The following is an 11,805-nucleotide window of genomic DNA, read 5'->3' as shown; positions in this document are numbered from 1 at the left end:
CCTTGGGGCCTTGGACTGAGTTGGACACAGTTCAACCCCCTCCAATTCAAGACCAGACTCAAGACCCGAAAGTGCAGGAGGGTGATGGGCTGAAAATAAGTTGATTCAATCCTACAAGTATTTAAAGCCAGAGACAGGGAACCTTATCATCTGAACATTCTCGAAGTGCTACTACTTTGTCAATTCCTACCAAATACCTTAGTCTCTCCCATACCTGGCATAAGAAAGATGGCACCAACCGTCCAAGAAATGATCAGCAACATCAACAACCGCAGTGGGGGCAATGACACGGTGCAAGAGCCCAGTGATGAGCAATTGAAAGAGCTCCGCCAAAAGTACGAGAAAGCCGGCCAAGGACATGTCTTTACCTTCTACGACTCCCTCAATGCTAGCCAGAAAGAAGCGCTGCGCAAGCAGCTATCCGGCTTCGACCCGGATCGAATCAACAAGCTCGCCGACCATGCGCTGAACCCTCCCAAACCCGCGGAAATAGAAGGAGCACCTGCTCTTGAACCGTTGCCGCTGGATGCGACATCCTCCGTCTTCGACTCGAAACCCGAAGATCTGTCACAATGGTACGAGCAAGGGATCGATTTGATCGCGGACAATACGGTGGCGGTGGTGCTCATGGCAGGCGGTCAGGGCACAAGGCTGGGAAGCTCCGATCCTAAGGGTTGCTTCGACATCGGATTGCCGAGCCAGAAGTCGCTGTTCCAGCTGCAAGGAGAGCGGATATGGAGAGCGCAACATGTGGCGGAGAAGCAGCACAACAAGGAGGGAGTGGTGATCCCCTGGTATGTCATGACCAGTGGTCCGACGCGAGGGCCAACGGAGAAGTTCTTCGAGAAGAACAATTACTTTGGGCTGAAGAAGGAGAGTGTGGTCATCTTTGAGCAGGGCGTATTACCGTGTATTTCGAATGATGGGAAGATCATCCTAGAGTCGAAGGACAAGGTAAGAAGCAGGATGCTCTCGAAGCAACGCTATACTTACTAACACTGTCAAAATTAGGTTGCCGTTGCTCCCGATGGTAATGGAGGTCTCTATAATGCCCTCATCGCTTCGGGGGTTGTTGCCGACATGAAGAAGCGTGGAATCAAACATATCCACGCCTACTGCGTGGACAACTGCCTCGTCCGCGTCGCCGATCCCACATTCATTGGTTTCTCTGGATCTAAAAACGTCGACATCGCTACCAAAGTCGTCCGCAAGCGAGACGCCAAAGAATCAGTCGGTCTAATCCTACAGAAGAATGGGAAGCCAGACGTTGTCGAATACTCGGAGATCGATGCCGAGACCGCCGAGGCCAAGGATTCGAAGAATCACGACCTTCTCAAATTCCGCGCCGCCAACATCGTTAACCACTATTACTCGTATGACTTCCTCGAGAGTATCCCGAGCTGGGCGAATCGGCTTCCACATCACGTCGCGCGGAAGAAGATCCCGTACTGTGACTTGGAGACGGGCGAGACTGTCAAGCCAGAGAAGGCTAACGGGATCAAACTCGAGCAGTTCGTGTTCGACTGCTTTCCGTTCCTGAGCATGGACAAGTTCGCCTGTATGGAAGTCAAACGGGAGGATGAGTTTTCGCCTTTGAAGAATGCACGAGGTCTGTCGCTTCCAGTACAATAGTTCCAAAACATGTTGCTGACTACATCATTTCAGGTGCCGGCGAGGACGACCCCGACACAAGCAGACGAGATATCATGGCTCAAGGCAAGCGTTGGGTCCAAGCTGCAGGGGCTGTTGTTGTGAGTGAAGACAAGGAAGATGGAGTGGAGGTGTCCCCGCTCATCAGCTATGTAAGTGACTCCTCCAATGGAGAGGCTATTGACGGAGGCTAACAATGTTCGGAATAGGGCGGAGAAGGTCTAGAATATATGCAAGGAAGGGAAGTTCGGGCGCCAGCGGTGATTGAGAAGGAGGAGTAATGCTTTTAGCAACCAAAACTCCGGCCAGCACAGAGAGCAAAACATGTACGTGAATGATGTTACGTCCGCTTATGCAAAAGTTTATCAATCGAAGACCGTCATGCACAGCAGCGGGGCTCTCAGGGATTGCACTCAGGGATTGCACTCATACACGTAAAAAGATCATGTCATTGTCATCAATATGCTCAAAGCACCTATCAGTCGACCTGTCGACGCATTAAATAAAACACTTCCTCCAGCTACACTCGACCAGCGTCCGACCAATGATTAGACCGCAATCCACCGACCCATCCAAGTGTTGACAATCTCTTTCGCCTCATCCACCAAACCAAGGTCAAGCAAGAGTTGCGTGGTTCCACGCACAGCGCTGTCCAGGGCAGAGAAGATCCAGGCATGCGTATAGCTGGTATGCTCTCCGACAAAGATGGTCTTGGACTCCGTGTTGAAGTAAGCAGGAAGGTAGAGCTCCTGTTGGCCGAGCAGGGGAGCGGCCCACGCGCCAGCCTGATGCTCATCCATCTCCCAGCATTGACGGTCGTAGATGCCAGTGTACTCATCGGCGGCGATCTGGCCGTGAGCCTCGACCATGGCACGTTGAACGAGACCAACGTGGTCCGCGTCGCTCAGGGCGCCCATTGTTCGCGCAGGAGTGCCAGATGCGTACGCGGCAAGGAGGACACCGGGGTCGGTCGAGTTGATATTGTAGGAAGGATAACAGACTGAACCGACACCATAAATGTCAACGGAACCGCATCCTCCGATGATTGGCGGATCCAACTTCTCCCAGAAGCGAGTCTTGTAGTGAAGTGCGATCTTGCACGACTGTTGGTAGTTCATGGTGTCGATGGCACGGGTCAGAAGGCTTGAGTACCGCGGGAGGCTCCAGCCCCTCACTTTCGAGAATGGAACGGCGACGATGGCATAGTCATATTCCTCGGTCTCGGGTACCATCTGGAAGGGATCCTCGCGCCACTGGAGAGCCACTTTGTCGGTTTCAGCATCGTAGGCAAGTCCCTCAATCTTGCGGCCAAAGGTGGTCTTGTCCTTCACGAGCGGTGTGAATGCGCGCTCAAGGGAGCTGAGGCCTTTGTCGATCGTCTTCCATTCGGAAGCGCCGAAGTAGACATTGTCATAAAGCCACATCGGATGGTGCTCAGCCCCTGCGATGGAGTCCGTGAGGTTGGCGTCCATGTCAAGCGCATACTTAATATAAGTAGCCTCGGACCAGTGAAATAACCCGCGGTCGACCGCGTCTTTGTGGGCCCTGTAGACGTTCGTCGCAAAAGCCTTGATTCGGTCGGGGGTCATGCCTCCGAACAGTTCCAGTGCTTCTTCGGCAAAAGCCTGGGCTTCGGGATTGGATGATACGGACGCAGGGCCTTTCAGGGACGGGTCGGCTTCGAGTTGAGCGCTGCTTGGAATCCGACCATCGGGGAGACGGTATCCATTCGAACTGGCAGGAGTGTTCGGGCTGTTTTGGATGAAGGGGATGAAATTGACAGCTACGCTTGGGTCGTTGTTGTTGAGCTTGTTAAGAGTCTCACCGAGCTGGAACACCATCTTGTGATCTTGGATATCGATTTTTTCGTCGGTATCGGAATACTTGATATTCACTGGGAAGCGCATGGGGCCCATTTCTTGATATTGGTACTGGTCAGGCGTAGTGTTGTTGAGATACTTGGTTCGGACACGACCTGCAACCCTCTGGGTGGACTCGTGGATATGCCAGTTGTGCATACCAACCGACTCAAGAAGCAAGCTGGTCATGAGCCCGCTCATGCCACCGCCGACAATGGCAATGCTCTTCGACTTTGCTTCTTTTGAAGCAGCGGCATTGATGCTTTTGGATTGCATGTATGCCACACCGTCAAACCAAGGTCCCATTGTTTCGGCAACATCAGCTAACAATTCACGTTTTCGAAGAGGTGCAGAGACGCCAATAGGTAGGGATCGACCCACGAGTCCTCCATTGGAGAAAGCATGAAGACAACCATTGGCCTGGATCTCTCGGGGTACAATCCAGACCAGACGATCGGGGCGGGAGGATTTGTCAACGATGGTGATGGTGATATCGTGATGCTTCTCGTGTTCCGCACTCATGCCGCAGTCTCCATACACCACCCGGAGTTCACCTTCAAGATCATCTCCATAGCCAATGTGGACATTGTGCAGCGAGTCAGACTCGACACTAATGGGGCCTTTGAACTGAACGAGCCCATGGTTGGTACCAAGGGGTGTTGAAAGCGCAGCAGTTGCTATTGAAAGCGCGGTATAAATGGCGTGGGGCGTCTTCATCTTGGCATATAATAGCAATTGACTTGATGATATCGATGAAGCTCTCACGGACTTCCAACAGCGGAACACTCTCCTCTTATAAGAGTACTTGGTTCCACAACCTCAAGCCCTCCGAACTCCCAAGTGCGGATTGCTGTCTGCATTTCGGCGACCTCGAGATACGATAATATCGGGCTGCTAAGGGTCTTTCAAGTGTGTATCAATCTTATGACTGTTCTAAAGGCCGACGGGCGATCATGTCTTAGACGATTCCTGCGAACACTCGCGTAGGTGACGTTGACTAGGAAGTCTATCGTAATATGCACTGCCATCGTGGCCGCGGGATCTTTTAGCAGGGAAATTGTAATCTCCGGGCCAGTCGGCGGGATGATCATTATCGTCACCCACGCTGATAGGAGGCATATTCCTTAAACGTGGTGGATAACGGTGGAATATCCGGGGGGATGAGGTCGCTTGTTCGCAACTTGATATCGGTACGAACTTGGTGGCCGAACTGTTGTCTGTTAGTCGGTTGACAGTAGTGTGCTGTAGTGTACATATGCCGATCTTTTCGCCTTGTGTACTAATGGTGTGTCGTCTAAAGAATTGATAAGGACTTAAATAGAGGAGTGGGGACGGCGGCCGGAGGAAGATCTTGATATCGGTTGTTGTCCGCTTGGCGGGTTGGAGAAATCGACAGGGGCAAGCCTGCAGGCTGCAGCCATGATTTATCCCCATGAACTGTTGGACTGTGGAGGATGAATTCGCTAAACGACCACCATCATGCGCTTTTCCCCTTCAGGTAATTTTACCACAACTTCATCCGCGCACGGAATGAAGCATGCCGATATGCTTCTCTTCGGGAAGCTCAAAGCTGAAGCTGTCTAGACGACTCTCAAGAGTCAAGAGGCTCCAAATCGAACAGCAGAGCGAGATGGGCTATGGACGAGCGACAACGCCCCCCACACATTGCGATTTACTTCATCCTGCTGCTCCACAAGTTAGCGACTTCGATTATAGCCCGGCTTGAATTTGCCCCAGACAGCCGTAGTCTTCTGCTGACGATTAATACTGGCGTCTGGCACACGAGTGGTGTGGGTGCGGAACTGCGGATACTTTCGCCAGTCAATGGATGGAGGAAATTAGGTTTCATTCCGGTCTCTTGGCTCCAAGATACGGCTTGCCCTCGCTCATCAAGTTGCTGGAGGCTTGGAGCAATGTAACGTTTCGGAGAATACGGTGAACATGATGGATTGGTTGAGACCTGAGACCTGGACAGCTCTGGACCGCAGAGAACCGATGTGTCATATCTAATTGATGTTGAAAGGCTAGTGGGTCTCTGTCTATTCTAGAATATCATTGCACGCGAATTGATCGGCAGCCGATCTCTGAGACCCTGCATTTCGGCATTCTAAGGAATAACGGCACTGGAGAGCTTCAGATCATCGGATGGGAACTGAAGATCGCTCGCGTGCAGTGTGGAAGCGCTGGGGGATAGGGCTCCGCAACCTTCTGCTGTGGGCATTGGAAAGGCTTGGTTCTTTCATCTTTGATAGAATGATGTCCCCAATCCCCATTCCTAAAACCTAATAGATAAGGTACCGTTCGTAGGATTTTAACCTCTAAGTAGTTCACCGAGTTTTGCCGATCTCTATCTCGTATTCGCCGGGGGTCAGCCGTTGCTCCACACCAAGCTTACCTGCACTCTTGACCAGTGACCACTGATGAAGTGACGATCTATCAGCTATCTTGAACGATTGCTTCGTATAACATGTCAAGAACTCGAAGACTTAGGTAAATGAGATACGATGGATATCTTTCCGTGTTCGGCCAAGGCGCCTAGATGCACAGCTCCTGATATCAAGTCCCGCCGCTTCTGGGCATGAGAAGGAAAAGTGCCGCAGCATAGACACCGTGCTGTGACGAAGTCTGGTATAATTACTTGGATGAATCTCTCTAAATGTTGAGTTACTGTTGTCAGGAAGAAGCGTTTTTGTCAAGTCCAGTCATTGCAACTTTCGCCAGTACTATCCAACAAAAGCCGTTCTATTGAAAGTCCTTGCTCATTTACTCCAACAATCTTACACTACACGTCCTGAATATGAAGCTCATTAGTATCTTCGCTACGTGCCTCGCAGTAGCTGGTACCGCTTGCGCCTACAACGCTACTGGACCGGTGACCTATCTCGGAAGCCAGAGTAAACTCTTGTCTGGCGGTGCCACGGCCCAAGGACTGGTGTACACATCAGGGACAACCCCTTCATTCAACGGTTCTATAGTCGAAGGAGGTATCAAGAATCAAACCGTAAGCTAATAGTGAATACACCCCCCTTCATGAACGTGCTAACGTTTTGTACAGGCACAAATCATCAAGAACATCGAAGTCGTCCTCGAAGAGGCCGGGACGTCGTTGGCGAATATCCTCAAATGCACCGTCTTCCTTGCCGATATTGAAGATTATGCAGCGATGAACGAGGTGTATCAAAAGATGTTGCCGTACCCCAAGCCTGCTCGTACGGCCCTGCAGGTGGCCAAGCTACCTGGAGACTTCCTGGTGGAGATTGAGGCTATCGCAGCAATTCCGTACTATTAGAGATGATCCTAATATGGGGAAAGATCATGAATGATGACGCAACGTCAAATACTCAGACTTATATATACTATCTTACTCGATGACCATGGAATATGTCCTCGAGCGGCGCATGTTTGCTCTATTTGACTCTGTAATCTCTACAATCCTCTCATGAAGTGAAACCACAATATACCGACATATGCCCGCCTAGCTGCTGCTTCCGGCTTTCAACTCCTCTTCCACTTGCTTTTTGAGAAGCTCCCTCACATGCTCCCAGGAGTTCTCCACCGTCGTGAGCCGTTCCTGTTTCTGCAAGAGGCCACGGAATTCTTCAGGAAGCACCTTCGCCTCGAAATCGAAGTCCTTCTCATCCTCCAACGCCAGTCCGACAGCCGACGAAAACTTCGCCGGATGCGCGGTCGACAGCGAAATGTGCGAGACGTCCTTGCCAGCTCGCGAGATGGATCGTTCGGCAGCAGTGACGCCGACCGCAGAGTGCGGATCGAGGATGTACCCGACTGATTCGTAGTAGGCCTTCGTCGTCTGGACAGTCTGGGGGTCGCTCACGCGCTCGCTTTCGAAGGTACGGCGGCCGATTTCGAGGAGATCTTGGGGCACGGGCCCGAACTTGCCCGTTGTTTTGAGGGATTGGTACCAGGATGCAACGTCTTGTGCTCCTTTTTTGTTGCTCGACTCGTCGTCCATACCGTTGGTTAATGCGAATTCTGCATCCGATTAGCACATCCAGAGCGCAGACAGTGCTTGGTGACTGGTATCACTGAATAACTTACGTTTGGCAAGGTAGAACATGAGTCTCTCAAAGTTACTGGAGACCAAAATGTCCATCGCCGGACTAAGCGTCTCCTTGCAGCCCTCAGTGTGTGCCTTCACACCGTCTGTTTCCAGACCACCCTCTGCCTCCGCTCCTTTGACTGGTTGCTTCTCGTACGTACCGGACCTCCAGAACCGGTCGAGAATATCATTCCTTGGTTAGAATTAGCAATGGCCCAGAACAAGATCGTAATGCAGCTCACTCATTCGTTGCCACTAAAACAGATTAGCATAAATCATAGATAAAATCAGAATTCGAAAGAAGCTGTACGTACCGACCAACTTCTCTATTGGAAGTCCCATCCGCTGTGCAAAATATCCTGCAGAGATCATTTAGTCCCGGTCAATATATCGAGGCGGAGGGTCAAACCTGCAAGAATATTCCCAAAGTTCCCAGTGGGCACCACGAATCTGACCTTCTCTCCGATCTTGATGGAATTCGTCTTGACGAGTTGGAAGTAGGAATGGAAATAATAAACGATCTGAGCCAGGATCCTTGCCCAATTGATGGAGTTGACGGCGCCGATGTTCAAGCTTGAATCCGTATCGAAGTGACCGAAGATCGCCTTGACGATATCCTGAACACTCGGTGAGCGCATACCATAAGGACAATGCGAGTTCACTTACTTGACAGTCATCGAACGTTCCTTCAATCTCCAGGTTATGCACATTCTCGTCCAAAACAGTGACCATTTGAGCTCGTTGAATAGGGCTAATGCGCCCCTTTGGATGCAGGATGAATACCGAGACATCTTTCTTGCCTCGGAGTCCATAGATTGCGGCCGATCCAGTCTGTACACTCGGTTAGTAATCGTCTGCGGCAAGACTTGACAAAGAGCGCATACATCGCCACTTGTTGCTCCAACGACTGTCAAGTGATGTCTGTCTAGAGGCCAGTCAGTCACCGAGCGCGATTAACGATGTCAAGGATATCAGTGAGCCCACCTCTTCCTGCCTTGCCCTGATTCTTCCGGACTAGGAAATACTCGAAGATATTTCCCAAGAACTGCAATGCACCTACGTCACTGTAAGTCAATAGTCACTATCGACGATATAGCACACCTACAGTCTTTAAACGAATAGCTAGGGCCATGGAAGAGCTCAAGGAGGTAGAGATTATCCTTGAGATGAACTAGGGGCGTGACGTCTTTGGCCCGGAAAGTCGAGTAGCTTCGATTGAGGATGTTTTTCAGGTCCTCGGAGGGAATATCAACGGTCGATATATACAAGCTCAGAATTTGGAAGGCCAATTCAGTGTATGACAGGTCCTTCCAGCTCTCCTAATCCTGGATTTAGTCCCGGCACCCGCAAACAATTTGTCGCAGAATGATTCAACGTACCCAATCTGAAGCAATTGGAACCTCCGAGGGCAAGAAGAGGCCACCATCGGGGGCCAGTCCTTGAAGCACGGCATTCTCGAACGAAAGCTATGGCGATTTAGTATGCCGCTCAGATATCCCATAAGGAAAACGCACCCCGGAGGCGCCACCTCTGGTTGAGAGATAGATCTGACTACGCCCTCGCCCCTCTGAAATGGGGGCGTTACTCGACATGATTTGGAATGTACAATTTGCCGGAATGTTATGAATCTACCGAAGGCATATTTCCATTCAATTATGACTCTACACGATGCACGTGAGAATCAATTTTATGCTGTGGCGGTGCGCGATGTCGGCGACGAGGATGAGCGGGACGGAGCGGGGGCGCGGGATACCTGATGTTACCGAAGTAGAGCCGAGCAGACTCTTCCACCTGGATCCTGTCTGGTTCATGAATAGAGCTCAGAGCGCGCTAACCATGAGAAGAAATGGCCAAGCACCGCCGTGGACTAGTGTGGACGGGAGGGAAAGTCGTGTCCTATTTAACACTATTACTCCTAATTATAGCTACAGAGATACTCTATGCCTTCGCAAATCGCAAGGAAGACAAGTTAAAAAATTGAATAATAAATGGTTTGAGCTGGATGGATGAAACTAAGGGCACCAATCCGTAATCCAAGTCCTAAGTAATAAAGTAATACGTAAACCCCTGTGCAAAGGCGACAATACGAGATTCCCGAGGGTGAAAGCGAGTTCCATGGCATCAGTTTGTAGTATGAAGTATGAACATGTCAACTCACATGCCTAAACAAGCCATAGAAGCGAAACCATCCTGAGGAGCCCTGAAGAGATGATTGGCTAATAGGTTTTGCGAACGAATGGACAAAGTGTCAGGATGCCAGAAAAGATGTGTCCCTTTTTACAGAGACTGTCAGGTTTATTGGACAATTGGCCTGTCGATTCGGCTGCATTGTCCGTCCATCCCGACATCCCGAGGCCTGGTTTTGCTGCAGGGGAGCGATGAGCAAAGGGAACATGCCGGAGGTGAGTATCATCGGGCATGGAGTATGCAGGAGTATGGAGGGATTTTCACATTCTAGCATTTCATGATGGTGGACAGTTGGAGATTTGGAGGAGTACACTGTGCAGCAGTTGCAGAAGACTTGCAGGTTGTGCGGATGTCGGTGCTGTCCGTGCAGGCGGTGATGTAGCCCGCCCTGGGGTGTAGGCGTAGGTATTAGCTATGCACTCCCTAGCAACCGCCAACTTTGCTGCAAATTGCGATGGGTGACAGAGCTGGCATGCGTGGCTGAGTGGGCGACCAGGTCAGAGCCACTCCTAATTGGCTGGCACCCCCAGACGCCCTCAGCACCCGCCGCATGCGCAGCACTCCACCAGGAGTCCAGGACGCTCTCAGCACAGGACCGCTGTTCCCCGTCCGTCCTCTGAACCTTTCTCCCCCTCAAAACTAACTTCCCATCCATTCCGCCACGACACGGATGCCCTTCGTAACACTAAACTTATATCTTCCGGTGTTTCTCTTGGTGGGACGGACGAGTCGAGTCGCTGCGGGAAGGTTAGGACAGGAGCTTTGAGATTTTGGACTACTGTAGGTTATCCATTCTTCATCCTTTCTACTCGTGGCTTGATTGGCCGCTGGACGCTCTTGTCATGAGATCTTGCCGTGGCTCTTCACTTCCGCCAACTCTCATCCTGATGCTGACAATGAAAGGATTTGCAGAGAGCTCGGGAAGCCGTTGAAAGGTATTCCAATATATTCCATCAAACGAACACTCACCCCAATCGATTCACGCAATCCAATCACGTTGCGCATTTCCGATCGCAATTTTGGAGGTTGACTGTCGTTGAACTGCGATCGAGTTGTTGCCTTGACCTGGAGCTAGCTAGCTTCACCGCCACGTTTCGGCCTTGCGAAGAATCTATCACCTCTCCTCCGTCGCATTCTTGGCCAGCCGTAGCGCTTCGATCGACCTGAATATCTGACATTCGAATCGAGTACAGGAATAGGAACATACGGAAGGATCAGGATTCAGGATGTCTTCACTTTCGCGTCGTGCATGCTACAAGTGTGGCAACGTCGGCCACTATGCCGGTACGTCGAGCTGGGCTGGATGACGTGATGTCAATATTAACGGATAGACTAGAGGTCTGCTCATCGTCTGAACGACTTTGCTATAACTGTAAGTGCATGCGCCACCATGACAATGTCTCGGATAAGTGCTAATCGGCTCGTTAGGCAAGCAACCAGGCCACGAGTCCAACGCTTGCCCTCACCCACGAACGACCGAATGTAAGCATCTCGCAATTGGAATCCTTGATGGACAATGCCTGACACTCGACTAGCGAAGCAATGCTACCATTGCCAAGGCCTCGGACACGTCCAGGCTGACTGCCCGACCCTTCGATTGAGTGGTGCAACCAGTGGTCGCTGCTACAACTGTGGACAGCCTGGCCATCTAGCTGTGAGTGGGTGTGGGAGTTGATGAGTGCTGGTGTTCTGACAAGAAGTAGCGTCAGTGTACGAGTGCGGCCGCGCCAGGAATTGGTGCTGGACCCCCTCGTGGTGCGGGTGGCATACGCGGTGGCTATGGTGGCATGCGCGGTGGATTTGCCGGTGGTGCTCCTCGCGCTGCGACTTGCTACAAATGCGGCGGTCCCAACCATTTCGCCCGCGACTGTCAAGCGCAGGCGATGAAGTGCTACGCCTGTGGAAAGCTCGGTCACATCTCTCGCGACTGCACCGCCCCGAACGGAGGACCTCTTGGATCTGGAGCTGCGAAGACTTGCTACCGCTGCGGTGAAGTCGGCCACATCTCGAAGGAATGCCCTCAGGCTGGCGAAGTCAATGGGGACGGCA

General features: G+C 51.5%; 5 protein-coding genes across 5 annotated transcripts; 2 read left to right on the top strand and 3 right to left on the bottom strand.

The window, feature by feature from the left end:
• Nucleotides 1–16: 16 nt before the first annotated feature.
• P152DRAFT_460395 (UTP-glucose-1-phosphate uridylyltransferase) lies at nucleotides 17–2,169 on the top strand. Its single transcript, XM_033679901.1, has 4 exons — nucleotides 17–954; nucleotides 1,012–1,609; nucleotides 1,666–1,802; nucleotides 1,860–2,169. The coding sequence occupies exons 1-4, from the start codon at nucleotides 229–231 to the stop codon at nucleotides 1,929–1,931; spliced, it is 1,533 nt and encodes a 510-aa protein (XP_033532343.1). The 5' UTR covers nucleotides 17–228; the 3' UTR covers nucleotides 1,932–2,169.
• Nucleotides 1,843–4,343, bottom strand: P152DRAFT_94303 (uncharacterized protein). Its single transcript, XM_033683364.1, has one exon. It carries the CDS (start codon nucleotides 4,224–4,226, stop codon nucleotides 2,199–2,201), a length of 2,028 nt encoding a protein of 675 aa, XP_033532342.1. The 5' UTR covers nucleotides 4,227–4,343; the 3' UTR covers nucleotides 1,843–2,198.
• P152DRAFT_94022 (uncharacterized protein) lies at nucleotides 4,344–5,045 on the bottom strand. The gene has a single exon (XM_033683362.1). The coding sequence runs from the start codon at nucleotides 4,941–4,943 to the stop codon at nucleotides 4,461–4,463; it is 483 nt and encodes a 160-aa protein (XP_033532341.1). The 5' UTR covers nucleotides 4,944–5,045; the 3' UTR covers nucleotides 4,344–4,460.
• A 1,175-nt stretch (nucleotides 5,046–6,220) lies between these two features.
• P152DRAFT_93986 (endoribonuclease L-PSP) lies at nucleotides 6,221–6,891 on the top strand. Its single transcript, XM_033683360.1, has 2 exons — nucleotides 6,221–6,510; nucleotides 6,565–6,891. The coding sequence occupies exons 1-2, from the start codon at nucleotides 6,307–6,309 to the stop codon at nucleotides 6,796–6,798; spliced, it is 438 nt and encodes a 145-aa protein (XP_033532340.1). The 5' UTR covers nucleotides 6,221–6,306; the 3' UTR covers nucleotides 6,799–6,891.
• On the bottom strand, nucleotides 6,826–9,211 carry P152DRAFT_460393 (tryptophan synthase beta subunit-like PLP-dependent enzyme). The gene is made up of 11 exons (XM_033679900.1): nucleotides 9,084–9,211; nucleotides 8,949–9,035; nucleotides 8,675–8,888; nucleotides 8,554–8,625; nucleotides 8,454–8,494; nucleotides 8,236–8,400; nucleotides 7,979–8,186; nucleotides 7,884–7,928; nucleotides 7,812–7,824; nucleotides 7,569–7,762; nucleotides 6,826–7,502 (listed from the first exon to the last, which is right to left on the bottom strand). Exons 1-11 carry the CDS (start codon nucleotides 9,159–9,161, stop codon nucleotides 6,985–6,987), a joined length of 1,635 nt encoding a protein of 544 aa, XP_033532339.1. The 5' UTR covers nucleotides 9,162–9,211; the 3' UTR covers nucleotides 6,826–6,984.
• Nucleotides 9,212–11,805: the final 2,594 nt, after the last annotated feature.

The sequence above is a fragment of the Eremomyces bilateralis genome (assembly GCF_010015585.1).
Source record: "Eremomyces bilateralis CBS 781.70 unplaced genomic scaffold P152scaffold_17, whole genome shotgun sequence".
In the NCBI taxonomy this organism is placed as follows: domain Eukaryota; kingdom Fungi; phylum Ascomycota; class Dothideomycetes; order Eremomycetales; family Eremomycetaceae; genus Eremomyces; species Eremomyces bilateralis.
The sequence above is the reverse complement of the archived record's forward strand: the minus strand, read 5'-3'. Positions and strand labels throughout refer to the sequence as shown.

What these genes read in the sequence shown, in the direction of transcription:
- P152DRAFT_460395 (XM_033679901.1), top strand. Translation starts at nt 229, where the DNA reads ATGGCACCAACCGTCCAAGAAATGATCAGCAACATCAACAACCGCAGT. An exon ending in TCCTAGAGTCGAAGGACAAG is followed by an intron (nt 955 to 1,011) that starts GTAAGAAGCAGG and finishes TGTCAAAATTAG; the next exon opens with GTTGCCGTTGCTCCCGATGG. An exon ending in GCCTTTGAAGAATGCACGAG is followed by an intron (nt 1,610 to 1,665) that starts GTCTGTCGCTTC and finishes ACATCATTTCAG; the next exon opens with GTGCCGGCGAGGACGACCCC.
- P152DRAFT_94303 (XM_033683364.1), bottom strand. Translation starts at nt 4,226, where the DNA reads ATGAAGACGCCCCACGCCATTTATACCGCGCTTTCAATAGCAACTGCT.
- P152DRAFT_94022 (XM_033683362.1), bottom strand. Translation starts at nt 4,943, where the DNA reads ATGGGGATAAATCATGGCTGCAGCCTGCAGGCTTGCCCCTGTCGATTT.
- P152DRAFT_93986 (XM_033683360.1), top strand. Translation starts at nt 6,307, where the DNA reads ATGAAGCTCATTAGTATCTTCGCTACGTGCCTCGCAGTAGCTGGTACC. An exon ending in GAGGTATCAAGAATCAAACC is followed by an intron (nt 6,511 to 6,564) that starts GTAAGCTAATAG and finishes CGTTTTGTACAG; the next exon opens with GCACAAATCATCAAGAACAT.
- P152DRAFT_460393 (XM_033679900.1), bottom strand. Translation starts at nt 9,161, where the DNA reads ATGTCGAGTAACGCCCCCATTTCAGAGGGGCGAGGGCGTAGTCAGATC. An exon ending in TTCCAATTGCTTCAGATTGG is followed by an intron (nt 8,889 to 8,948) that starts GTACGTTGAATC and finishes ATCCAGGATTAG; the next exon opens with GAGAGCTGGAAGGACCTGTC. An exon ending in CTTTGGGAATATTCTTGCAG is followed by an intron (nt 7,929 to 7,978) that starts GTTTGACCCTCC and finishes TGATCTCTGCAG; the next exon opens with GATATTTTGCACAGCGGATG.